Source organism: Epinephelus moara, chromosome 19 (assembly GCF_006386435.1).
Source record: "Epinephelus moara isolate mb chromosome 19, YSFRI_EMoa_1.0, whole genome shotgun sequence".
In the NCBI taxonomy this organism is placed as follows: Eukaryota; Metazoa; Chordata; class Actinopteri; order Perciformes; family Serranidae; genus Epinephelus; species Epinephelus moara.
The window spans coordinates 25,424,685-25,451,432 of NC_065524.1; the positions used below are offsets into that span (position 1 = coordinate 25,424,685).

General features: G+C 40.6%; 2 protein-coding genes across 8 annotated transcripts in view; one reads left to right on the forward strand and one right to left on the reverse strand.

Annotated features, from left to right (window-relative positions):
* The window catches only part of LOC126406958 (receptor-type tyrosine-protein phosphatase epsilon-like), a 34,329-nt gene extending 13,240 nt beyond the window's left edge, over nt 1-21,089 (reverse strand). Inside the window, exons 1-3 of the mRNA XM_050071566.1 lie at nt 20,826-21,089; nt 12,146-12,394; nt 761-832 (exon numbers count right to left, since the gene is read on the reverse strand). Coding sequence (XP_049927523.1) covers nt 761-827 — 67 coding nt within the window. The 5' untranslated portion in view covers nt 828-832; nt 12,146-12,394; nt 20,826-21,089. The remainder of the gene's footprint in view (nt 1-760; nt 833-12,145; nt 12,395-20,825) is intronic.
* Nucleotides 21,090-22,808: 1,719 nt separating this feature from the next.
* The window catches only part of LOC126406830 (uncharacterized), a 182,727-nt gene continuing 178,787 nt past the window's right edge, over nt 22,809-26,748 (forward strand). For all 7 annotated transcript variants that reach the window (XR_007571744.1, XM_050071347.1, XM_050071348.1 and 4 more), the window contains exon 1: nt 22,809-22,993. The gene's annotated coding sequence lies outside the window, so the exon portion shown is untranslated. The remainder of the gene's footprint in view (nt 22,994-26,748) is intronic.

The following is a 26,748-nucleotide window of genomic DNA, read 5'->3' on the forward strand; positions in this document are numbered from 1 at the left end:
TTTTTTTCACATGTATTTAATTGGTGCTTTGAGCACCACAAGCCAAGTGCCATCTAGTTCCATTATATTTGAGAGAAGGCAAAGATTTCTACGGCCAATATCTCCAACGCTTGGCAACTCACAACAAAACAACCTAGATTGATAACTAGAACTACAGCTAGGAGGAAAAATGTGTATTTTTGATTTTGGGGTGAACTGTCCCTTTAAAGGAATGGTTTGTTTTCATATCATCTGTCCCTTTAATATGAAGCATGTTATTTGTGAGCTTCAGAGGCACTGATGACTAGATTTTCTACCTTTGGGCAGCTGGTTCCTCTCATGTCCAATCTTTGTGCTAAGATAACTAGCTGTTAGCCGTAGCATCATCATCTTCTAATCTAACTGCAAGAAACTATATTTTCCAAAATGTCAACTCTTAAAGCAGGACTATGTAACTTCTGCTGAGCGGTGACCTCTGTAGGAATATATCAGCAGCACAAGTACAGAAGAGACATCAGTTGCACAGCAGTAATGGTGAAAGGTTTGTTAACATTAGCTAACATTATTGTGCCATAAGGCACTGGTTATACCAGACCGAGTTCGGCTGTGGCAGCAAAATCATTGAGTGTATTAAAGTGTGCTGTTTAATGCTAATGAATTCAAGCTTTCATGTGTATGCAGAAAAATTTGTCATCCTCCTCCAAAAGTTACATGGTCTCGCTCTAACATCTGTTCTTCGCCATATGTTGTATAATTGCTCTTAAATCGTTTCAACAGTTACCTGCAGTTTGGTTCTCATGGGATGAATTATTCACAGCAATAGAGATCCCAATCAGAAATAACACCATTGTCACTGTGGATAAAAAACACACAACAGTCACTTGAAAAAGAAAAACAGAGTAAGTGATGTAATTCTTTTATACTTCCACTAGAAGGCGCCAAATTAATATGAAAAGCATCTGCGGCCTAGTGATGCATGCAGAGGGCAGAGGGAGGAGATCTCGGCTTTGATGGGGCTTGAGAGTGATGTCTGTCTCTCCGCTGAGCAGTTAAAGTCCTTGTGGGAAATCTGCTCGCAGTCTTGTCCTGCCAGGCTGACTTGAAAGAGCAGCAGCATATCAAATAACCTAATATTCAGACATCAAACCAGCGAGGAGGCTTTAACCCTCAGGTGACAGTAACCATATCCCCCGTGGACCCTGCGGATTTGACACTTGAGTTGAGCTCAATGCAGTATTTGTTAGAAGCCATCTCATTTTGCTGTGTTGTCTTTGATGTACAGAACTGTGCAGCCTGGCAAAGCATCCCGCACGGTTGACAGTAAGACATGCACGCTGTTCCTCAATGTCGTAGCTGATTTTAAATACAGTGGACATACTGTAAGTGTGATTTCTTTTCCTCCCCAGTGGAATAGTGATGCTGATAAACAGGCTTAAAGAGTGTAAGAATGAGCATATGTACTATATTGGTTATACTGTGTTGTTTCCTCTTCTACTGCAGCTTCTCCTTTTTTCTCCCTCCATCACACCAACTCTCTCGTTCCCTCCCTCCGCTGTAAACTATCATTTTATTCTAAACAACATTCTCACTTTCCCCTTTTACTTTATAGTCAGCAGCTATTAGTGATTTATTTGGGGCAGGGCTCCGCCAGTGTCTTTTCCAAAAGATAAAGGATGTGTCGAGTTCCTCACAACTAAACCAGAATTAAATCGATTCTGACACATTATCCTTGTGTCTTATTATCTCCAAAATGTAGCAGCCAATTTCTCCAAACTCACATTCATTTTCCCTCTTTTCTCCCCCCGTCCTCCAAATGAGAGGGTAAGAAATCACAGAATAAATTGGGCGAACGGGGCAAATCTGCCTAAATGGCTTTGATGGAATAAACGAGAGAAGCTAGAATTGAGTGTCCTAATTTATCCTCTGTTCCAAGTCCCCTTCTCGTTATAGAGGCCACAAGACTGGATGGAATAATTCATTGTGTCAATTTAGTTCTTCTAGAAATGGGTCATCTAGGGGCCTAATTTGTGATGTTTGAGAGAATTTCTTGCACATAACCCTAGGGGGGTTCGTATAACTATATCTCCCAAAGCTTTTGTAGAAAACGGAGCCACATAATAACGCTCTAACAATGTGCTCAAAACAAAATTTATGTCGAAACTTATAAAGTATTATTGGACAACAAATTAGGGGCTTTGTGTTTTGCACATTATACAGTCTCTCTCTGCAGTAATACACAGTGCAACACCCAGGATGCTGACAAGCATGCGCACTTATCAGGGTTACTAATCAGGGTGGTACCAGCTCAACAAAACTGCTTTTATTTAATGTATTCAACGTCCACAGTGCAGTCAGATGTCTATTTTTTATGCTAATAATCATTGGGCAAACAAATCAAATTCCCATTAAACATATTTAACGTCTCAGAACCTGTGCCCAAAACACACACACACTCACACATCCTTTCTCCTCTTCACATGTATGCATGCCTGCACATACGTCCCACTGCCAAAGGCTATGTGTTGCATATGTGCCGCACTTCATCGGAGGAGCCAATTCTCTCCCCAGTGTTAACAAGCTGACAGTGTCGGCACCTGTTCCCCACTCTTCCCCACTGGGCACAGTCACATTCACTCACACAGACCCTTCCTACAGCCCTGTGCTGCAAGGCATGCTGTGCGTATGGGTCACTGCACAGGCCGCTGCATATCTGTCATCTCCTGGCAGCTACAGTATACACAGCGTATAGCCAGGAAATGAAGGAACAGAGAGGAAATGTAAAAAATATGTCAAATGCACTGTCACTTTAAGTGGCACGGTTAAATGGAAAAAATGATAACTTAGATCTAAATTGAGTGTTTTCCTGTTTCACTGAAGAGAAAAAGAGGAAGTGGTAAAAAGAAAAATATATGTGTTGATACACAATGTGCTGCAATGTGGCCCTCTGGCCAACAGAGGGAATTAATAACAACTGAAGAGCACACTCAGCAAAGGAAGAAATAGCAGTGTCTTATTGCCTGGGAAAGCAGGACACCGTACTTTTACATCTATTAGTTTATTCATGGCGCTTCAATGCACTTACTGTAAAACACTTTATACAAAAGTGACGGCCAAATGAGTGTAATGTAATTTCTTCTAAAGTGATATAAAACAAATTTCATTTCTTTTTCAGACCAAAGGGAGGAAGAGTTTTTGTGTTACTGACAAAATCATTCAGTAAAAAACTTCATGGTGATTTAAGGTCCTCAAAATGTCTGCACCAGTGCACATCAACCCAAAACTCACATTTTTAGATGAGCCTTTCCTGATGCTTCCTAATGTGTTTATTATGAATCTACTCCCTTATCTGTTCATATATTCAGTAACTGTTTTTGTTGCTCTTTGTTATTATTACTTTCATTTTTCATTTTTCTTTCCACCATTATCTTTAATAGGTATTGACTGTCTTATCTGATTTTGTAAAGTGTCCTGACTTAAACTGCGTGACTTGAAAAGCACTTATAAATAAAATGTATTATTGTTGCAGTATTGAATGCTGCACAGCTTTTTGTTTTGTTCTGTATTTTTGCATGCCTATTTACTCTGTTCAAACCCAGTATGTCTGTACAGTTGCAGATAAAGATCTGATCTTCCGTGAAGTCCGAGTTAAGGTTTCCTCATAACAAAATCGGTTGCACAAAACACCCTTAAGTCTTCTCCTTAAGGTTTCCTTGAAGTGTCCTGTTTAGCACTTACGGTTTTCTCCTTGTCTTGGTTAAAAAAGGAAAAAACTTAAGGTACCTCTGACTCTAGCTTAACTGCAAAATGACGGAGTTCATAGTGATAGAGGAAAAACTAACACACCCCGAGAAGAGTGTTCTGCAACCAGAGAAACCAGTGGATACACTGGATACATAAGTATAATCTTTTCCTCCTCCTGGTTTTCTTGTCTTCTTTTTGTCTGCCATTTTTTCACTACCTAACTACAGGCCAACTCTCTGAGACAATAACAGGCATCACAAATGTGAGTCCAAGCAAACAAAAAATCACCATGGAAACTTTTACCGCTGTAACTCTTTCAATGCAGTACATGAGCTAACATTTTTTCCTTAACTAAGGAAATCTGTAAAGGGATTCTGTGCAACTGTGTAAGTCCCTCATCTAAGTCCTAGGCTACAATAACATTATTAGTATTATAGTATTTGTAGAGGTAGATTCCAGTGGTGCCTGTGGTGGACTATTTCTGATTCCTGTGATGCAAACATTTGCAATAACTCTAGAGTAAAGTCCAAAAGTCAAAATTGATTGAAAAAAAGATACAAGTAATTATTTACAAAATTCACAACATGTTTTCATCTAACAAAATGTTCTGCTTCAATCCATATTATTTTTATGTATTTATTTTATTGTGGAACATATTGAGTGAGTGTTACTTTGTCAGCGCGTGAAGCTCCACTGAAACAAATTCCTGTCGATATGTCGACATCGCAATAAAGTATCGCATCTTGAATCTTGAATATGTGTTGCGTCATTCTAAAACCTCAATACAAGTTTTGAATGTAAAAAAAATGACATTAGGTACAGCCCTAGTCATTTTATATGACAAAAGCTTTAAAAGTGAAAAGTTGTTGACTACAAACACAGTCTTAATATTTGTAGTTCAGCCTTAGAGGGCTTAAAAGTGAGTTCACTAAGGCATAGTCCAATCAGTCATGTTGATATGACAATTAAGCATTAAATCGTGAAATTGTTGCAGTTTGTTTGTATTGTTTTTTGTTTTGTTTTTAAGATATGTTTTTGGGCATTTTTGCCTTTAATGGATAGGACAGCCAAGTGTGAAAGGGGGAGAGAGAAAGAGGGGATGACATGCAGCAAAGGGCCACAGGCTGGACCCGCTGCGGCAACAGCCGCTCTATCCACCAAGCCACCGACGCCCCGTTTGAACAGCCGCTCTATCCACCAAGCCACCGACGCCCCGTTTGTATTGTTTTAAGGGAAGTGTGATATTAAGTGAAGTGTGAAACTGCACCTACTTAGGGCAACAAAAAGTGTATCTTGGGTGTGTCGCTATAATGGACAACCAAGAAATGACTGCAGAGGAGATTGCACATCGTTACAGTCCTTGACTATCGACTGAAACATTTGCGGCTGTTTTTAACTATTTTTTATTATTTTTTGGACTTTGAGCACCCTTCTTTTTGTGCATGGATGTTCGGAATGAAGTGACATTTTTTGCACTGATCTCAGCCTGTGAACCTTTCTTGTGGCTGTCCAGCCCAGTTGCATTGGTGTGTGGTGTTGTTTTAAGGAAGAGATCAGCCAAGTCATGGTGACTCTGACAGAACATGACATGAACTGTTGTCTCTCATTACGATCTAATTCTCTGCTAATTTAGGTCATATGTTTCATATCTTTAAAAATCTACATTTATCTTCATGAAACATGCCATGAGTCATTATGACACATTATTCATTATGGCTCATGCCATTTACAATATACTATTTATATATCTTAATTAGCATATGACATCATCTGACCCTCATAAGAAAAGGGATTTGCTGGAGAGACCCATTTTAAACAAGGACAGATAAAATGCTCGGGTATAATTGGCCTCGCCATCCCCACCAGCTATTTCATCATTCATTCCAGATCCCTGCTTCTCTGTCTGTTTAATGAAACACTGACAACAAGGTGATCGCTTCAACCTCCTGCACCTGCTTGACATACATGTTGGCAGGGAATTAAATTATACCGCATCAGTTGAGTTGGGAGTGCAGAAGCAAATCATCCCACCCATGCATGATGCAATGCTAACATTCAGCATGCATCACATGCCGGTTGAACCTTGAGGGTAATATTTCGAGCACAAATATGCATTATTCAACATCGATCCGCTTTCCTTTTGTGAACAGAGACGAGATGAAGATCAGCACATGACTGTGCATTAAATGTGAGGCGGCTGCGGAAACCTAAAAAACCCTCGGTGAGAAAAGAAATCAGTGATATATATACTGTGCACCTCTCAAATTCAAAGACTCGCAGCCTCCTGAAATGAATCTGTTCTGCTTCACTTCAACATCTCCCTCACCTTGGCTCTCACATGAAAACCTGAAAGCGAGACTCACAGAAAATAGACATCAGAAATAGAAACACCCGCCACAGAGATGTGTCTTTTCCTTTTGCCAGACCTGCAGCTTTTCCACTCCTGTTTATCATTAATTCAAACCAAACTGTGCAGGGGAAGGCGATCTATTATCCATTTCCAACCAGGAGCATAAAAAAATGACTGACCCAGGTGAGAGTTTTTCCCCACGCTGTTTTTAAAATGACTGTATTTACAGATTTAACCTTTAACGACCAGGAGACAGATTTTCCTTTGCTCGTATTTAACAACACAAATACATCCAAGTGTGGTTCTCTGAATGTTTGTGCAAATTTCTAAATACTTAAAACATAATAACATGACTTCATGCTGACCTCCTGGCCTTGTTAAACACCTCATTTTAATAATGAATTACATGCACTCTCCACAGGGAACAATACTGACGTGCTGTGTAAGACACGTGCTGTATAGGGCACGCTTCTCATCTCTCAAATGCATGCCATAAAAAGTAAAAAGTCTTGAATGTTAAGTAGCTCGACAGCAGCTTTAAATCAATATTAAAGCTCTTAAATATCTTATTAGATCAGAATCAGAATCTGGTTTCAGGCCAAGTATGGATACACATATGCTAATAGATCCAGTCACCTCAAGCTGATTTGTATCACCTCTGTTGACCTCATATCATTTATAAGAGAGAAGAATTTTACTCGTTAAAAGGTCTATTAAACGTCCTGTTGCCACAACATAAAACTCTGGATGGAGGTTGCTGACATATCCTTTTATAACCGTGACAAAAAGGGCATCTACAGTTATCTCTTAAATTCAATAACGAAGAAGCTTCCCCTACTATAGCTATAGATTGCAGCTGAATTGTCACATGAAATAATCTCACAGCCTCTGGGACATTAAATCTGCTATCATATGGGGATTAACAATATCCCTTTTATCCTCATTGTGGTGTTAACTCGCTCAATAAAAGACCGCCATATTGCACTTTAAATACAGTAATTTATTAAATCACATTATGTCTGTAGCGCCTATTTTTCTGTCTCATATGTGTCATGCTGTTAACTCTCCAACTGGCCAGTCAGATAGAGCCCTTGCAATCAGGTATCATCTGATAGGTCAGAATCTGTGAGTGAGGTTTATTAAGATAATGCTGCTTTACTACTCTGCATGGTTGAAGGACAAAAGCGTGACAAGATGAGTGAAGACAAACGTGCGAATGCCAGAGAGAAACAGCTGTGCAATACTGTGCAAGTCTGAGACATGAACTGAGAACACAGTTCACATATCGCAAGTTGAACTTTATAAGGTTTGTTGTGTGTATCCTGATGCTAAAACTGTATGACTCATGATCTTTATTCTTCCTCCTTCTGTGGCAGCTAATCCACCACAGGTTCCCCCTTCATGTTCTTTCAGTATGTGCTGTCATGGTGCACTAGTTTAATATGACACAATAAATTGCAACCGCATACTTGTTGCCAATCTATTTCAACTTCACAGCCAGGAACCTCAATAAGTAGCTTGCTCAGCAATCCTTCCTTACATCTTTTTTTCCCTCAAAGCATATGGATGAAACATGAACAATACAATGTTTACACGTTTGCCGAGGCGCTGCAACGAGGTGCCAATGGGAACCAGCTGGCAATTACTGTGGTCATTTTTAAAGGTAGTTTTAAAATGTGCAAATTAGAGTGGGGATGAAAAAAGCAAAAAAAAAAAAAAGTGAAACACTGCCAATCATGCATGTTTTACATCAGTAGCTCTTGGCACTATTAAATGGCACCAGCACTAACACAGTGTGTTGCTTTCATGCCACACATGCATGAGCTCAGCTGATGTGTCATTTCATTTATAAAATCTAACTCCATCTTAAATCCTTACCTGCTTAAACCTGCCTTTACATCACAATCTATTTATTATCTATAGCTGCTGATCCTGCTGAGGGTTGCATGTAGCCTCTCCCAGCATGCACTGCACAGCTCTTCACTCCATCATAATACATTTGATGTTGTACAGTCACAGGGTCTATTTAAAAAAGCCAACAGCTGACTGTTATGTCATCTGATCTTTCTTAATAAATACTGTGTTATAAATGTGGGTAATATGATCTTCTGTGCACTTTGATTTACTACACAGTTAAACATGATGCTGGGCATGGTGCAATAAAACAAGCCTACAGCCTCACTGTGGCATTTAGATACAGAGGTGATTTGAGCTAAAGGCTAACGTCAGCAAGCTAACATGCCGCATGATGGCAATATTAGTATATTGATGTTAAGCAGGTATAATGTTAAGCGTGTTCCCCATTAGTTGAGCATCTTGCATGCTAACATTTGCCAATTAGCACTGTGCACAAGCCACAGCTGGTTGATAGGAATGACATTAATATTTAAAGCTGGAGCGCAGGACTTTTACATATAAATGAATATCTGCTACATATTCAAGCCCTCGCCAAACAAGTTCACGCAATGCTGACTAAGCTTATAGTGTGAGCCAGGGAGACTTAACACCCAGAAATTAGTAACATTTTACCACTTGCGGTTCCCTCGTTTCAAAGTCAGTACGTTTTTTAAATGGGTTTTGGTGAGATGCCTGACATGAGGTCTGTGGTTAACACAAGCTTAAGAGGCTTTCACATTTGGTCTACAACATAAAATACATCAGTAAATACCCCACTCATCAACTCTGAAGCTTGTATGTGCCTTAAAAAAGGCGGTTGCTATTAAGTGGTTAAATTGAGACTACAGAACGTCTTCACATCAAGCCGAGCCAAACGCGGCTTTACAGTGTTGTTATGGTGACGTTAGGTCAAGCAACTGTAGTGTAGTTAGTTTATAGCCCAACGTTAGCTTTTTACCTCTGGCGTTTGCATACAGGCTTTAATAATCATGAATTCATTTGTGAAGATTATTTGCCACAGAGCTTATTTTCGGCAATAATTAAAATCCAATGGAAAAATCCCATAGGCTTTTTGACAAGAGAACCAGTTGATGCTAACTTCCACGTCAGCCTACAGAAAAACATCATCCCTCTATTGCCATCAGGTAAAGCTCTCTGTATTTCGCAGAGTGTCTGTGGTGACTGTCCTATGCTGGTGCACCAGAAAGGATGAGTTTCCTGTCAACCAGCAAGAGCTAACGGGGGCAGAAAGAGGGGAGAGCTTTATTTATATAAAAAAGGCAGGCTGGAAAGGTCATAGCGACAAAGCAGCAGGAGTATGGCAGAAGCTATGCTGGAAAAGCAGTACAGCACAAATCTACTGAGTTTGGTAGATCAGTCTTCTCTGTTAGAGCTACAAACTATTGGGACTCAGTACCAAGTGAGATAAGATAAGTAAAGCTTTGTTGGTTTTAAATTTAAGATGAAATCATGGCTAAAATCAACCCAATCATGCACCCATCACACATGAACTCAAACACTTGATCTAGCATTATGAAATCTTGTTATATCTTAATGTTGTAGTTGTATTGTTGTTGCTGTTTCAATGACTTGATGTTGTGTTGTCTTGCTATTGTTACTGCTAAAGCCACTGTGTCGTGACTATGCTCTATTTTGTGACTGTGTTTTTTATATATGAGTGTTTTGAGCGGCTGTGGCTCAGAGGTAGAGTGGGTCGTCCAACAATCGCAAGATCAGCAGTTCGATCCCGGGCTCCTCCAGGCTGCATGTCGAAGTATCCTTGAGCAAGATACTGGACCGCAAATTGCTTCTGATGGCTGTTCCATCAGTGAGTGTGGGTGAACATGACTCGTAGTGTAAAAAGCGCTTTGAGTGGTCACTAGATGACTAGAAAGGCGCTATACAAATGCAGGTCCATTTACCATCTTTTAGCAGAGAAATTATTCTCTGTTTCCTGCCCAGAGACTACAGATGAAAATTAGCTTGTGGCTAACTCTGGTGCAGCTAAGTGGCTGTGCAGTGTAAATCAAAAAAAAATTCTGAAGTGGGTGCTCCAGTTAAAAAAGACACTTAGCTTTCAGAGAAAGCATTAAAGCCAAAATATTTGACTTCAAGAAAGCACTCCTGGCACAGAGAAGATACACCAAGCTCACCTGCTGGCAAATGCCATAAGCACATGTCAACAGTGCTTGCATACACTAACAAAAAGGGGAGATGAAAAAATTCGGCAGTCCAGCTTTAAGTACTGGACAAATTAAAATATTGACCTAATGATGGCGCTTGATAAAAGGTCACCAAACTTAATATAATTCATCCTGAGTGGGAACATAAATGCAACAAACTTTAATGGCAATCCATCCAGTAGTTGAGATATTTCAGTCCGGACCATGCTCACGAATCGATCGACAAACAGACCAGCATCACTAACACTTTACCAAATGATGCATCACACTGCATCACCACACCATGAGCCAGCATTACATGTTGATTAATTGGTGTTCACCACAGTATTGCAGGTACTGGGATATGATGCATGGTAAACAAACAGGAGCCTCACTGACACAACCCTACTAAAAGCAACTGAGATCTCCATTGATCTGAAAAATGGATGATTTCTAAATTATTCAACATGCTCCATCAGTGACACTGTGTGGGGGACATATTCGTGGATATTTGCCAGACATAATGCTTATTGAACTATGATTTCTGTTCTGGAACAATAGCAGCAACATTGCTAAGTTATGCATGACAGCAGACTTTGAGTGAGACATGAGGAATAATGTTAGAAATATGGGTAGCATTTGTACTGCAGCATTGTAGTGTGCGTTATAATAAAGGTAAAGAATGTTGTGTTCACAGAGGCATCTCAAACAATAACAAAATATATCAAACAGATAGCTGCATCCAATCATGTCTCAGTTTCTTCACAAATCAATACAGCCTCAAAGACAGATCCACATTTTGTGCTTGGCACAGAATAGATGGCATGTCTTGTACACAGAAAGATAAAAGATTTTTTTTTTGTTTCCAAGGAGAGGAGGAACAAAGGCAGCGCAAAAAAATTTTTTTTTGTTTCCAAGGAGAGGAGGAACAAAGGCAGCGCAAAAAAAAAAAAAAAAAAAAAAAAAGAATACCAGAAACAGCCACCACTTCTATTGTCAAGTGCCAAGGAAAAGGATGGGACGAGAGCACAAACACATGTCAGTAAAGTGTGGCAGCGGAGAGGAGAGGAGAGATGAGAGAGGAGATGAGACGAGGAGGAGAGGGGAGAGGAGTCGGAGCTGGAGGAGATAAATGTCTAGATTCTGGGTTCAGAGAGATAACAGCCATAATGGTAGACACCCTTAGTACACAGAGGCAGTAAAAAGGATGAAGCTGTGCAGTCTGGTAAGGCGCTGCTGTATCTTCAAATGCAGCTCGCTGTATTTTTATATATGAGGGAGGCTTTGCAACAAGGCTGCTTTTGAAAATACACTCATCATACTCTTAACAAAACATATTGCAACACCTTTCTATCAAACAGCGTGTCTGCGGGTATCAGACACTTACATTTGAGGCTTTTTAAGACCTTTTTATGATCAGTTTTTGAACAAATTTAAAACAGATTTTTGGAGAAATTGTGTTTTTGTTATTCAAGATTTGCAGGCAAGTACAAAGGTAAGTATAGTATATATATAGGCCAATGCAGAGGTAGGTTTTGTGTAGGAATATGATTGTAAGAGTGAGTAGGTTGAGCTATATTTTGCCAACAGGTAAGTGCAAGGGTAAAGTAAAAAGACGGTATTAGGTTTAGCGGTAGGTTTAAAGATTCGTAACATCAGAAATGTGGACTTTCACGAAGACGAGCAAGAGTCATTTGACTCTTAAAAGAAATTAAAGGTGGATAAATTAATGCAAATGTTTGTGACGATTAAGACTATGAAATTTAAGACACTTTCACTCCCTGAAAACTACACTCTACCTAACACTGGAAGTGCTATGGTATCTTTATCTCCTCCTCTCAATCCTGCTTACAGGTCTCCGATTACTGTCTGCTACACGGTTAAGGTCAAAAGAATCAATCTAGAAAGGAGACACTGTAATTATTAGATTATTTCCCATTAACGGATTGCATTTCAATTGATTTCCTGAAACATAATTGACCTGGTCTGTGGTCAGATGGATTAATAAAAGACTTACACTTCCAAGCAAAGCCAGTGTGATCTGGTATCAGTTGACCCGTCAGTCCATAGCAGCCATGTGATCCCTGTTCCTTTCTTGGTTGGACTTATTGTGGGGGGGGTTTCTACCCTCAGTCCTTCGCCTACTCACATCCTCTCTGAGACATCAATAACAGCGCTGGTTGAAGAGATGACTGAGGTCAGTGGTGGGGCTTGAGGTTGTTTTGAGAGTTTAGACTGGGATCAAGGCACAGGGGATCATGGGAACCTGGAAAATTGAGCAAAAAGAAATAGTAAGAGATGTATACAAGTTCAGCCAGAGCTATTCAACATATATTGTTAAGCTCAGGCAGATTTCCCCTGACTCACTACTTGAGGCTGACTCAAAGATAAAACAAAATATCCTTGAAATGCATGAATACACAGCAAGAGAAGTGGAATGAGGGGGAGTTTGCATCTGTGCACAGCATGTCTGGGAGAACGGCTGCATTTAATCAACTGGGTGTGGATATGCAACCATTCCTACCGCACATGTCCAACGTTTGTTTACTGTTTACTGCAACACCCTCGGCTGCAACTTGCACAACCCACTGTTGCAAAGCGAAAACATTACAGTAACAAGCTATTTATCTCCAGCCATGCAAAACTAATTCTCCCCAAATTAGTCTTCCAGTGTTTGTGGTACACATGAGGAGTTTGCACACATTCACGCGCTTGCTTCCGACAGTATAATTGTAAGAGTCACCTTCAGATCTAATAACAGTAAACATGAGAATGGTGTTCACAATCAATGTAGCCCAATTAAAGATATAACTAAACACAGCCGCAAATTTGCCCGCGAATGTAACTGCATGAAAACCATTGCATAAAGTATGTTGGAATTAATTCCTCCCTCTTAACACAAAGACTTGACTGTGATGTTATTCTATCGCCTTGCTAGAGCCTGAGAAAGAAAGCATGTCCTTCTTGCCCCCTCACTCCTACACTCCCAGAGTCCCACTGCCCACAGGTGTGAGACACAAAGCCATATTGTTAACACTTGGCTGCTGTGACGCAGCCGAGCAGAAAGCAGCGGAGAAGAGGTGAATTAGTCACCAGACCCAGCTGGACGGGCCCACTCAGTCTGAGGCGGGATGAGGGAAATTAATGAACAAGGTATGGAAAACACCTCGTTTTCTCACGTATGGTAGGAGCCGTGCTCAACTTTTCCAAATGTTGCAAAGTCTTTGGCGTTTGAACATAAACATGTTTGCCACTAAAAACACCTTTAACCTGAAGACTGTAAATCTGGTCAAAAGATCCTTCATGAATGAGGCTTTAAAAATCTGCTCTTTTACTTCCATAGAGTTGGGGGACTGGTGAGAAAAAGCTACTTCATTGTTAGAAACAGAAACAGGTTGTGAGAATAGTAGGTGAGAAAAACACTAAAATGGTCCATGGGCCTGGCACAAATTCAGCACCACTCTAGGTGGCAAAAAAAGATTTTTGCAGAAGTATATTAGCAGTCTTGGAACCCGTCCGCTATTGGTCTGAATACCAATTTAGCTTCTGGAGGTAACAGCCAACAATTTGGGGGTTCTGGTGTAGCTAGCTGATATCCATCCATCCATCCATTTTCATCCGCTTATTCAGGGCCAAGCAAAGCATCCCAGATGTCGCTCTCCCAGCAACGCTTTCCAGCTCCTCCTGGGGGACCCCAAGGCGTTCCCAGGCCAGGTGAGATATGTAATCCTTCCTGCATGTCCTGGGTCTACTGCAGGGCCTCCTGCTAGTGGGACGTGCCCGGAACACCTCTAAAGGGAGGCGCCGAGGAGGGATCCTGATCAGATGCCCGAACCACCTCAACTGACCCCTCTTGACGCAAAGGAGCAGCAGCTCTTCTCCGAGCTCCCTCCGGATGTCCCCGTTCTGACCCTATCTCTAAGGTTGAGCCCAGCCACCCCACTGAGGAAACTCATTACGGCTGCTAATATCCGGATAACAGACATTTAGGCCAAGACTTCTTCTTCGTGTTTCCTAGACTACATTTGGCACTGTTTTAAGTAAAATCTTAGCTTTCATAAAACTTGCATTGTGTTCACCTGACAAATAACCGAGCACAGTTGAGCTTTTAAAAACTCATGACATGCTGTTTTTTAGGTCTCAACAATGGTGTTGTAGCACTGAAAACTACGCACATCACAGGCACAACATCTTTATAAAAAATATGAACACTCACAAGACTGCAAGGATTCAAGTAATGTATAATTTCCCCATACTTGTGTGAGGTGATTGTGGTCCTTAAATTAGAAGAATGTGCACACAGGAAAAACGTAAACCTCTCTTTTCATTGCCTTCAAATGCGCAGTTTAAACCTGCAGTCATTCAGTGGTGATGAGCAACACTAAAATCAAGCAGTCTGTTTACTGCTCCATATCTTGTCTTTGATTTACAGATCATAGAGATTCATCCACACGCAGTAAATATACAAAACAGAAAAATCCAAACTGATGCAGCAGAGTCCTCCTGACTTATAGGGGATTCTGCCCCACCATAATGTAACTCAATAACGTCTTTTACAGAGACTCCCTGCCTGGTAAACACCCACGTCCTTTAAACTCCACACCCAAGCACAGGATGACTCAAGTGATGTCATTCAGTAATTTTCCCAGACTTTCCCAAAGCTCCTCCTAAACCACAGAAGACATTATACAACTGTTTGCAAAGGCGGTGTAGCTCTCCCTGTGACTAGTAAGTTGACAGTGACATGTAAAATTGATGAAGGTTTTCTTTGAGGTAACATGCCTCCGACATAGATAAACATGGCTCCGGTTTGTCTGATTCAAACAGCAGAGTAACAAGTCACTCTCTGCTCCATTTATTCTATATGTGGAACTCGTAAATGTACAGAGGGCACAAAAAGGTCGGGGTAGAAAAGAGGACAAACTGTCACAGCACGGCTCATGTGACCTTTGACCTGACCCGCAAACATAAATCTTGTTACTGAATCTGTCAGTCAAAGATGAATCACAGAGGCAGAAATGGCGCTCTTCTCGGTTGAACAAATCGTTCTACAGTGGGTTTAAAAAAAGTTTAGTCACCATGCAGGGGTGCAATATATCAATAATAAATAAAATAGTCAGTGTGCTACAGTGAAGTGATAATACGCGTCGAATAAATAGGCAATGTAATATATTATTATTAATGTTAAGAAGCTTGTGCTAAATGATAATAGGTATAAAAAATGTATCAAATATGTTAAGTTATTCATACTGTATTTCACTTGCGTAAAAGTCATTTGGGAGACTTTTATGAAACCGTCGTCATCTTTTCACACAGAGTATTGTTCTCCTTTCAGCTGCGTACATTCAGTCCAAAGGAGAAGGAGACTTGCTCACGGCATACGATTACTGCAGGCACAAGCGCTTCCTTTCTGTGCCACTCTGTCCATTGACTAAGAGGGGAAACATGCAGGCCATTAAAGTTTTATGGGAGTGCAGTCATCACCCAGCACTCTGTGGTTCAATCATTAATTCATACCAAAACAGGCAACATTAAGTACTGTAGCAAAGCATGGCTGTGAGGTTAAGTTCTTTCTTTTGATTAAAAAATGAAATAGCACTATTGTTGTCTTATCTTATTATTCTAATCATGATGTGCATGATCAAAATATTTGAAACCCATACCCAAATCTGACGGGTGCTATTCACACTCTGCCACATATTCACTGGATTCAGTGATTCTAGCTATTCATGATACTTCCATGCTGCCTTTCTGACACATAAATCTAATATTGATGGCGTTGCGTGGCTTCCTGAGATGATGAATCCACCATTTCATATGTAATGGGGTAAACTACTGTGGGTCTTCAGAGAGCACAGATGCATGCAGTAACCTTCATTCATGATGCTCAATGTGGAGAGTGAGCTGAGACTGTCAGTGCTTGTCAAAGTCAAGGAAGGATCGTTAAATGACAGCAATTCAAGGATGCTATGTCACCAAATGTCGCAGAGGGATCCTTCGAATTCTGCAGAGGAACGAGTCAATTGTTCAAAAATGCCTGTTTGTATTCTCAGTGCTCTTCAAGCAACCACAACCTGGTGCACATGATGCTTTAGTCATGTCCCCGGATTTGGACTTTCAGTCATTTCACCTCAGCAGTCCACCAAAATCTGCTTCTGAACAAATTCTAGGCAAGAAATGAGCAATACAATTGATGAATCCTCAGTTATATCTACAAGGCTGAATTTAAAACTTTGTTCTGACATTTGTAATGCAAGGACACAGATGAATTGCTGTTTTTCAGCCGTGCTTTTCTTCTAAAAATGGCGCAGAACAAGAGCAAAGCAATGGCATTGCTGACAGTGCAAAATGCATTTAAATGAAAGTATCTTCAGTGTCCTTGTACATTTGTTGCCACTGTAAATTTGGGAAGTAGTAGTAAAGGAAGACTGCAAGAGGAACCGTGTGTTTTGTCAAGTCAGATTGGGAAATTGCATGTTTGTGAATTTGATTCAATCTGTGAGGCTGCCTGCTGAGAACTTACCTAATCACTAAGACAAACTGAGATAGAGACAACTGTGTCCTCTGCAAAAAAAACATTAAAAGATACTTCTTAGTGTTCGTGTAAAGATCGGCCACTTTGAGGCTTCATGAACCTTCCTGCTACCACAAGTCCTAACATTAAGGGACTGGTCTACTGAGCATATCACAGCCTGAGCCTCGGACACCCACACTTTAAAATAAGTGGCTACTGCCGAGGGAAATGGCTGAGAAATATTATTTTTATGCCTTCATCATATCAGAGGATGAGTAGAGTAATCTCCATGCTCAAGTTTGAGGACTCTGAAAATGACACTTCTGGGCCACAATATAGGTGAAGCTAGGGACAAGAGATAATAATCATCGCAATTACAGCTTCAGCACTCATCTACTCTGATACTGCAGCTCATCCAAGGGTGACAAGTTTGGTCCTTTCACTGGAGTCCAGTGTAAGTGGACGGAAACTGTAACAACTGTGAAACACGCAAACAGTGAACCAACATTCCAGTCATGACTATTACGTACTTAAATACGTGATATGAAGTCATTGTTAGGTGTGATATTTTAAACTATATTCTGATCCTGTAGCTGCATTCTGTGACTCCTTTGTACATAATGAAACTGCTCTTTGTGTTTAAGCACAGTAGCACTTTCATTAAAATGAACAGTCAATTTCCTCCTTATCTATTAGACAGTGACCACACGAGCACTTCCTGTTCTCGCAGCAAGATACACCACAAGTCATAGTTTACTTATGAGACACTGACTTTGCACTTCAAGTGGCTACACCTCAAACAGATGTGTATCAAAGAAGCGTGATAAACTTCAGTGGTTTTTGCAAAGGAAGAACTTTTTGAAACTGGGTTGTGATGATGCAGTGGGTGCTTCTTTAATAAAATGTGCATGGATGTAGTGACTTAAGATTGTAACAGAGCAGTGCATCCCTGGCCTACATAGCTGCCTAGCTGCATGTATGAGGAATACAACCAATTTTATCCAACACACTTCATGATCAAGGCTGAGGTTCAGTTCTCTAGACGGATTCATTTGTACGGCCATGCCTCTTTTTCATTAACAATCAGTGGAAATGGTGACAGACAACAGACAAAGAAGGCAACGGTGACAAAAGTTACCACAGTTCAGATCTGCAGACTATGAAGGATAATTACCCATTCACCTTATGAAACATTTATACGGCTAAATTAACCTCTTATTATCCTGCATGGCTGAACGTGCCAGCCGAGATAAAAGAGTGTAATCAAGATAATACAGTGTTAAAATATAAATCAGTTTGCATAAAAGCTTTGCTCCTCTGTACAACTCCTCTCTGTCTTAAAGGGGACCTAATATGTTTTCCATATTATCTATCATATATTTACATAATAAAAAATGTTCACATTCACACAGGACATTCACATTAAACATGGCCTTGTGAGCAAAGACCTCAGACTTCAGACCTTTCTGGATATTCTGTTTCAAACTTCTTCTTCTACTTTTAAAACTGGCTGCCCGTAACAGATTTCTTTATATGACTACCTGCTTCAGGCAAGTTACTGCATGTGTTTACATTATGCAGCCAACACTGCTACATGTAGCTATGTGCTAACGTCAGGGAAACATGCAGTCTTGGTTGCCGATGTTATAAAGGATAGATCACACTCCTGCTCGGAACATCAATGGTTGGGAAGAATTAGGTTTAGAAGCTTTTAGTGGTGGCGGCAAGGTGGTGTAGTGGTTAGCACTTTTGCCTCACAGCAAGAGGGTTCCTGGTTCAAATCCTGTGCGGAGTTTGCATGTTCTCCTGTGTCAGCATGGGTTTTCTCAGGGTACTCTGGCTTCCTTCCACAGTCCAAAGACATGCAGGTTAATTGGTGACTCTAAATTGCCCGTAGGTGTGAATGTGAGTGTGAATGGTTGTCTGTCTCTATGTGTCAGCCCTGTGATAGTCTGGCCCATTGTCCAGGGTGGACCTCGCCTCTCGCCCAATGTCAGCTGGGATAGGCCCCAGCCCCTCCGCAACCCCCAAGAGGAACAGCGGTTACGGAAAATGAATGAATGAGCTTTTCTTGGTGATTTTTCACAGTAAAAAGTGACGCTACACAGTCATCCCCCAGCTGCAAGTACACTGCTACATGTAGCTGCATGCTAACACAGAAGAAACAAGTTATTTTGGTTACTGATGTTGTTAATTTCCCCCTGATTTCACTTTATATTCCCACTGGAACGTGTTAGAATGTGAAGAATTTGTTTAAAAACTTTTATCTGTGATTTTTACCACAGAAAGTGCCACTACACTCCATTACAGTCATTTCCCCGGCTGCAATGATGTTGCAATGATACCTCGAGTGCAGAAACGAAACATTAAGGCATGTGAAATATTCAAGTACAAACACAAAATACGAGTATGAATCCCAAATGAGCATGATAGGTCCCCTTTAAATTTGTCAGCGTGAAGCATAAACTCTCCAAAACAGCTTAACCGGTTTGAGTGCACTCCAACATGATTGTAAAAAGGAAGACGTGTTACTTAACTTTTTATATACTAGGATAGAAAAATGGATTCAGTGACCTACTGTGACTGTGTTTGAAGTTCAGATACAACATTTGACAGGACACTACTAGACTTACACTTTCGTAAATGTCTCAGCTTTTAAAGCCATCACATAGTCACATTGGTTATCTTCCACCTCCACAACCTCATCTCCCCCATCTACTCTTTCCCCATTCTTCTCTCAGGTGTTAACTAAATACTAATCTCATACCTGGAGCGCTGAATTAGGTTTTATGAATGCCATCTGATAGAGCATCTATGGCAACCTCTGAATTATCCCTCAAGCAGATACACGTCATTTTAAGCAAGAGAAACGGATCATGTTGACTCAACAGTGACTCATGTCTTTCTACACAGGCTGCTGTCATATCAATGTCCTGCATTCATGTGTCAAAGTTTACATAAACTGCCCACCCATTCACACCCACGGCTACGCTTAACCAGTTCAAAACAGGTCTCTTTGAACACATCAGCATCCTTCTCACCTTAGGATATTGAAAAGTCATCATCGAGAAATTAATCTCCAAATTAGCATGTGTCTAACTATAACTCGCGTATTCCCGAGGTGACAAAGATGTGGGCGATGTAGCCCAATATTCAGACCGCGGATGAGGAGTCTGAGGTAATTCTAAAATTAACATCAGCTTTTAGGCCATTCAATCAGGGATGGAGCTGAAGGTGAAGTTATTGTGAATGAGGTTATGGTGAGTGGGGGGACATTTATAATTCACGTGTGAACACATGGCATTTCCACCAGCTTCCCATGCTGCAAGGATGATGACATCTCATTGTCACATTATTATCATACTAAGAGCAGAGCCTGTGCTAACCAATCACAGCTATGAAAATGCATCTGTATTACTTTTGTGTGTCACATTCATGGGTCAGTTATTGTCACTGGTGCCTGAATGAAAATGCTGCAAATATGATAAACTGAGAGAATGTGTGAAATGGATGAAGGAGCCAAAATGTGACCTGAATATGCCTTTGTATCAAAATAAAATGTTCTCTGGAGTGATATCAGAAAACAACACATGCTGTGTAAGATAGAGCAGCCAGTATGACTGTATGCAGTGTGCAGGCCTGTCTAGTAGCTACATGTGTACTACGTGTACTCGCCCCTCTTTGCATTTTCTGTCTAGACCAGTGAGGATGCTGCATATCCAATGCGCCCCATCCCCATAAAACCTGATCGATATGAAATCACCGATTTCTCAGATGACTCTAAAATGTATGTAAAATCAATTATTGGTAGAAGAGCAAATAATCACATGGGGCATCCTGGTGGTCGCGGGGCGTGTGGATTTGCTCCACTAACCCATATTTACTGTATGTTGTCTACAGGAATGGCAGACGGAATATCATGTCCAATCCCTGTGGCCTGCATGCTGTTTTTTCTCTGGAGATGTGTTGTTGCTTTGAGCGAAATGCAGTATGGTCTAATTATAAGGGAGACGCACGTCGGCTGTTACATCCCAGCAGCTACACTGAGTACAAGGAGAGGTTTTAAAAACGATGTTGGGTACACAGTCCACAGAAAACAGTTGGTGTTTACGCATAAATACGCAGATGGAAAAAAAGTAGCCCGGCTGGTTTTCACTGCTGTTTTTCCCCCCTCTCCTCTTACCTTGGTTACTCCGCGATGACCTCGCCTCACACAGCGGCGCAGCGGCTGATGATGTCGGCTTGTGTCTTTCCTTGCACGCCTGCCTCTTGTGTTATGTCCTTTGGAGGATACGGCAAAACGCATGGAGTTGTCGAATCATCTGATCGGAGGCGAATAACGCGTTTATATTCCCCTGATGATCATGTTTCTCTGAGGATGATGCGCTTCCCCCCGCCTGCCTGCCTGCCTGCCTGAGCTGAGCTGTGTTATGGCAGCCAGAGTGGAGACTGGAGACCCTCCCCCGGGCGCAGAGCAGTGTATCAGGTGGACACTCAGCATCCCCTCACATTCCTGCATCACCGGACGATAAAGGGCAAGCCTGTGCATAAAAAGCCTCTTGTTATTTTTCCTCCCTTATGGTAGTTTTTACGGTTGACATTTTAGCACGTGACATTTGTTCACTACATTAAGAGATGCTTTAAGCTGCAACACTCCTGCAGGGTTCCTCTGGGGGTTTACATTATGAATTCACACTGACCTTATCAAAGTTTATGGTGTTATTTCATGTCATATGATGTTACAAATGTGTATGCATGTGATGCTTTTCTGTATTTTTATAGCCACAGATCATTTCAATTTCTATAAATAAAAGACACACGGTGCAGTTGAGAGTGCCTCAGGTTAGCACATCACAAAATCACATGGACATCATTTACAGTAAAAAGGAACTGGCCAAAGGTTTTACTACTTTTAGAGCATGTATGTAAGTAGAGCCACCTGCTGGCAATGATGGACCTGTCATGCTGCCTTTGTGTGCTCACAAAAAGTTGGAAATATAATGAGCAAACACCAAAATAAGGCTGTGATTTTAGATATAAGAACCATGGTGACAGCTCATGGAAGAGGTGTAAAACATAATAATAGGCATTAGTCTAAGTTTGGCATCGCTGGAGAGTATTAAAACATTTCTTTTGTGTGCTTTGTTGTATTTAATTTCTGCTTGCATGTCTTTATTCTACTGCTGCATCACATCTACAGTCACATGTAACCAGGAAATACTTGTGCACAGCATGTGGTTTACATGTGTGACTCATAAATCAAAAATATGAGCTCTAAAGCAGAACTTGAGGGCAGTTTTCTTAAACAGCATCTGGGTAACAGCTCCTCTGCTCCCAGGATATGCAGCCACATATGAGCACATTCATGTCTGCAGAGGCTGTTGAGTATAATACATTTTTGGGGGGCATTGTTTGTCACGGCTAGAAAATGTAATAAACAAATGTGCTTCTTATGCAGCAGGCTGTATAGGATAATCCTCTGGGGGGTTATTGACTTTCCAAAGACATGAAAACAAATCATTTAGTGTAACTGGGCTGCTTTTGCTGACCTCTTGTGGAAGATACATTGAGTTAATGGAGTGATGCAATTAGGGATGGGTATGGTGCTGCCAAGTGAAGACATTCATAAGATGGGACGGATAATTTACAAGTGATTATGTAATGTCTCGGTAAGATCTGAGTTCCATACATTTAAAATGTAGCTCAATGAAAAGTGAAAGCAGGTGCTGCAGATTCATCCAAAAACTCGATGGAGGTCATTTCATAAGAAACTTTATTTTTCATATAATTGAGATGTGGCTGCTGAAATGACCACAGAGAGGCCTGATGACAACACTTGAACAAGATGCACAAAAGAGTGAGTGATAGTCCTTCAGCAGATCTTCCTTTCTCAATTGTTTTTCCAGTCTGACTGGATCATGACCAACTGGCCCCTGGAAGACTCCCGCACCATGTAGTGGTCATATGGTTTTTATTTTTCAGTCACTGATGTCAGAACGCTGCCTGTAACCCGGGCCAATCTAATACTTTAAATATCGAGGGGGGAAACGAGCGGCCCCTCCAAATTTGGACTGATCCTCGTCTCTGCTGAAATCTGATTGGCTCAGTCGTTATCATCGTTAGGAGTTTACACCTGTGCGAAGTTTTTGAAGTAAACGTCATTAGCGGAAAGGGCGAAAGGCAAGAAGACTGGAGCTGAAAAAGAAATGTGTGTTGCAGAGATATTACGAGCTAAAACGCAAAAAAGTGAAACTAAAATTGTGAGATGTCAAATGCGCCAAACTGACAGATGTTTTCCGTGATGAAGGGGCCAAGGTTGCAGATGACTGTTGGACTGCTGCGCATTGACAGGTAGGAGTGTCTCCATTTACCTTGGCGTTTTGAGAAGGTATAGGCCTGTATACCTTGGTGCTTGGTTGTTTGTGTCTCCACAAACACATTTTTATTTGTTATGTTTGTATGGGACTGCACTTTAGTTTTAATTATGCATTGAAAAACAGAGTATTTAAGTGCGCATATATAAATGTGAGCATTTGTAACTGTTTTGGCATCCAGTGGACTGACTGTTGGAGTCTGGTACTGGTGTAAGCAGTACTTAGTATACTGTGACTTAATGCTCACTGAGGCTTGTCTGGACTAGTCTTGTTTTGATTCAGTGCAGTGGTGATGTGCTTACACAACCTGGGGGAGGCAGGCGTCAACAAGTAATCCTAGGTGTCTTTAAGGTCTTCAGTATCATCAGATTCTCTTTATGCCACAAAAATGTGTGGTATAAAATGTTAAAATTACTGCCTCTCTATGTCGAAGTCCTTGGCTAAATTTCAGTCCTAGTCCATCCCTGATCATAACTCTATAGACTGTACTAGCCATTTGATGAGTGAGCTGTGTGGTTGTTCAGGGCATATGCAGTTCCTTTAAAAGTTTTAAAATGCCGTAAATCAGTTCTAGAAATATAAGGCCTTAAAAGTCATTAAATAGTCTGTTTTTTGCCAAATTATTTCAGCTCTTCTGCTTCAAAGTCCACAGTTTTGACTGTTGGCAAATGTAGTTTAAGACTAACTCACTTAAATAACTATATTCCTACATAAAACCTACCTCTGCACAGGACTACACATAATACTTGACTTTATACTCACCTGCCATGCTTGAATAAGAAAAAGATGATATCCAAAAATTGGTGTTGATTTTATTTTGGTTAAAAAATAATTTTGAAAGGGTCTTAAAAAGCATTAAATGTAAGTTTCTGATAACTGTAGACACCCTGTTGTTCAGTTGTCAAACCATTTGATTATTGAAATTCTAATATAAGAGTCAGACAACACAAAAAGATATTGTGATTACTCGACTACATACTAACATTAGTTTTTGGCATATTTTTATGCTGATTTACTGTCTTGCAAACTATAAAGTGATTTACAGATGATATAATCATGAGTCATAAATCTACGATAACTCTAATCCTTCACATTTCAAAAACAAAAATGTATTAGACTCTACTGCATTTATTACACACACACTTCAACAACTCTCTAAAGTGGAAATTGTCTCAGACACATTTACAAGGATTGAGATTATTATCAGTAAGGGAGTCTGCGGGAAAATACAGTACAGAGTTCTCAGTGAACTGAGGGATATAAAAGCCAGAACCATAAGGAATTTTTGTTGGAGAACTAAGGACACAGATGACAAAATAATGATAATAAATTATGTGTCAGTTATGGAGATTTTGCAAGAAAATCACTGTTATTAAGAGTATGAATATGAGTCATCTGGTATTTAATCCTGACGAGTGTTAGTCAGTGTTTTGTGGTTACTAAACATATGATTCGACAATAACTGAAAGCAGCATTTCAGGTGATTGGAAATAAATTCTGCCTCTTCAAAAGTTGCAAACATGGAGCGTGACTTCTGTTTAACAGCCAACACTGTAGCAACAAAAAAGCAGAATTTCCAGTCCATTTATTTCGTTGCTGTATCACTGGTTGTGAGTTATCAGCTAAAACTCAGGCACATTTTCAGTGCTGGCACATTTTCAGTTTCAGAACACAAGAGTCCAGTCAGTCATCAGCGTCATTTGAAATGAACATTTCTTGGACCATGTTTCTGCATAAATATGCATCTTGAAGAAGTGTGTTTTGGTCTGGTACATATGCACAGTTTGTGTTTGTGCTCACTTTCTTGCTGCATGTATTCTGTGTAGCACCAGTAGCACATGCCACATTTCAGCTGGGGGCAGTGTTGCTCTATAAATACACATAAACATGTACAAATGCTGTGCACTGTGTGGTGGTTCATAAAGTTTACTGTGTGTGTGCCTCTGTGTGTGTATGTGTGGGCCGCAACGACTCAATCACTTACCTAATTTACCCCATCATATAATTGAATTATTTTAGTTTCACTCTATATAGAAGTCAAAAAGAGCTCCAGCCGTCACGCTCATCTCTAATTAACCGAAATGCACTGTGAATCATGTGGATTGCTCGCCCAGCTGAAGTTAATTGTCATGGAAGAAACACTTAAGCCTGCTTAAAAAAAAAAAGAAAGAAAGAAAGAAAGAAAGAAAGAAAGAAAGAAAGAAAATATCTTTTAAATACAGCATACTCTCAGAGCATCTTTGTCCTTATCCTTAGTGTAGCAGCAATCATTGTTCAGGGTTTAAATCATCAGACAAGAGGCATCGGTGTATCGATACTGTGCCCGATTGCTTTGCTCCTCAGTAACTCAGTACATATTTTTCTTTTTATTTCCCAGACAATATTAAAACTTCAGTGGTTTCACGGTGAAAAAGCACTGAGGCTTTTAGCTGAGGGCATTTCATGGATGGACAATGACGCACTATGTTGTGGGTACATTCACTTCCTCAAGGCCCTGGAGACCTTTAGTGGGGAAAAGTCTTCTACCTGCATGTCAAATAGACTTCTGTCCCAAAAAAACAACCCAATCTGACCTTCATCACTTCATGTTATCACACCTGAGAGTGAGAGTTCTTCAAGTAGATTTTGTTATTTAATAAGAATGTTTCTATGTTCTTATATCTTCTACAATACATTGATTGATCAAGCTGATTTGATTTATTAGTGTTTACCACAGCGCACACGCATCCTGTCTGTGGCCAATGATAAACCCTCACTACACATCTTAAGCTGTGCCCTTGTACTCGAAGCATCCACAGTTTGGCACTAGCGGGTATATCGTTCTGAAATAGGCCATGATGACAAGTTGTTCACTAGTGACCGCTGGCTGCGATATAAATTTTTCTTCTGTCCTGCCTGTTGGCTGTAATGCCAGAGCCAGAGAAAAGGTGCTGCTGTGAGCTTTATGACAAAATGCTTTATCCCCCATTAACCTTCACAGAGTGGGTATCAGGAGGGGATTTCAGGTGGAATAAAGCACCGGTGTCAATAAGCAGGTGTGTCACCGAGCTCAAAGGAGACAACGGGCTAGCATAAGGCGCCCTCCGTCCTTCATTTCTCCTCTTTCTTTTGGGGTCATTCCTTAGCTGGGCTCTGACAGCAACCACTGATAAGAAAATGATTAAGTATCATGGACTCAACCACAATCCAATTCACGTTGCTGGTCGCAGACTGCAAGAAAAAAAAAAAAAGAAAAAAAAAAAACTGTGTCAGAAGATTTTTTTTTCTAATCAGGAAATTTTAACAGCTTTCTGATTACTCTTCATATAAGCCATATGTGTGTAAGGCTGCCTGAATTACATCCTGAAATCCATTTACAATACATTGTGTGTGTGAATGTTCCGGATATGGAGGAGTGTAAAAACTCACCATGAGACAAATCAGGCTTAACTCTCTGCTGTATCTGAAATGGATCAGTCTAAGCTGACTGTAAAACACCCCGTCACCACCTCTGTGAAACCGTATTTACCATAGATGGAGCGAGGGGTGGCTTCTGGGGGCCCCAGCCCCAAATGTTTTCTCGAAGGCCCCAAATCTGTTTTTTTCCCCAAAAAATTCCAATTGAATCCAATTGTATTAGACACCACATATGGGGTCTTTCTAGCGTAGTGGTTAGAGCACTCGTCTTCGATGTGGAATGCAGAAGGTCCAGGGTTCAAATCCTGCTGGGGTCGACACCAGCAAAGGCATGTG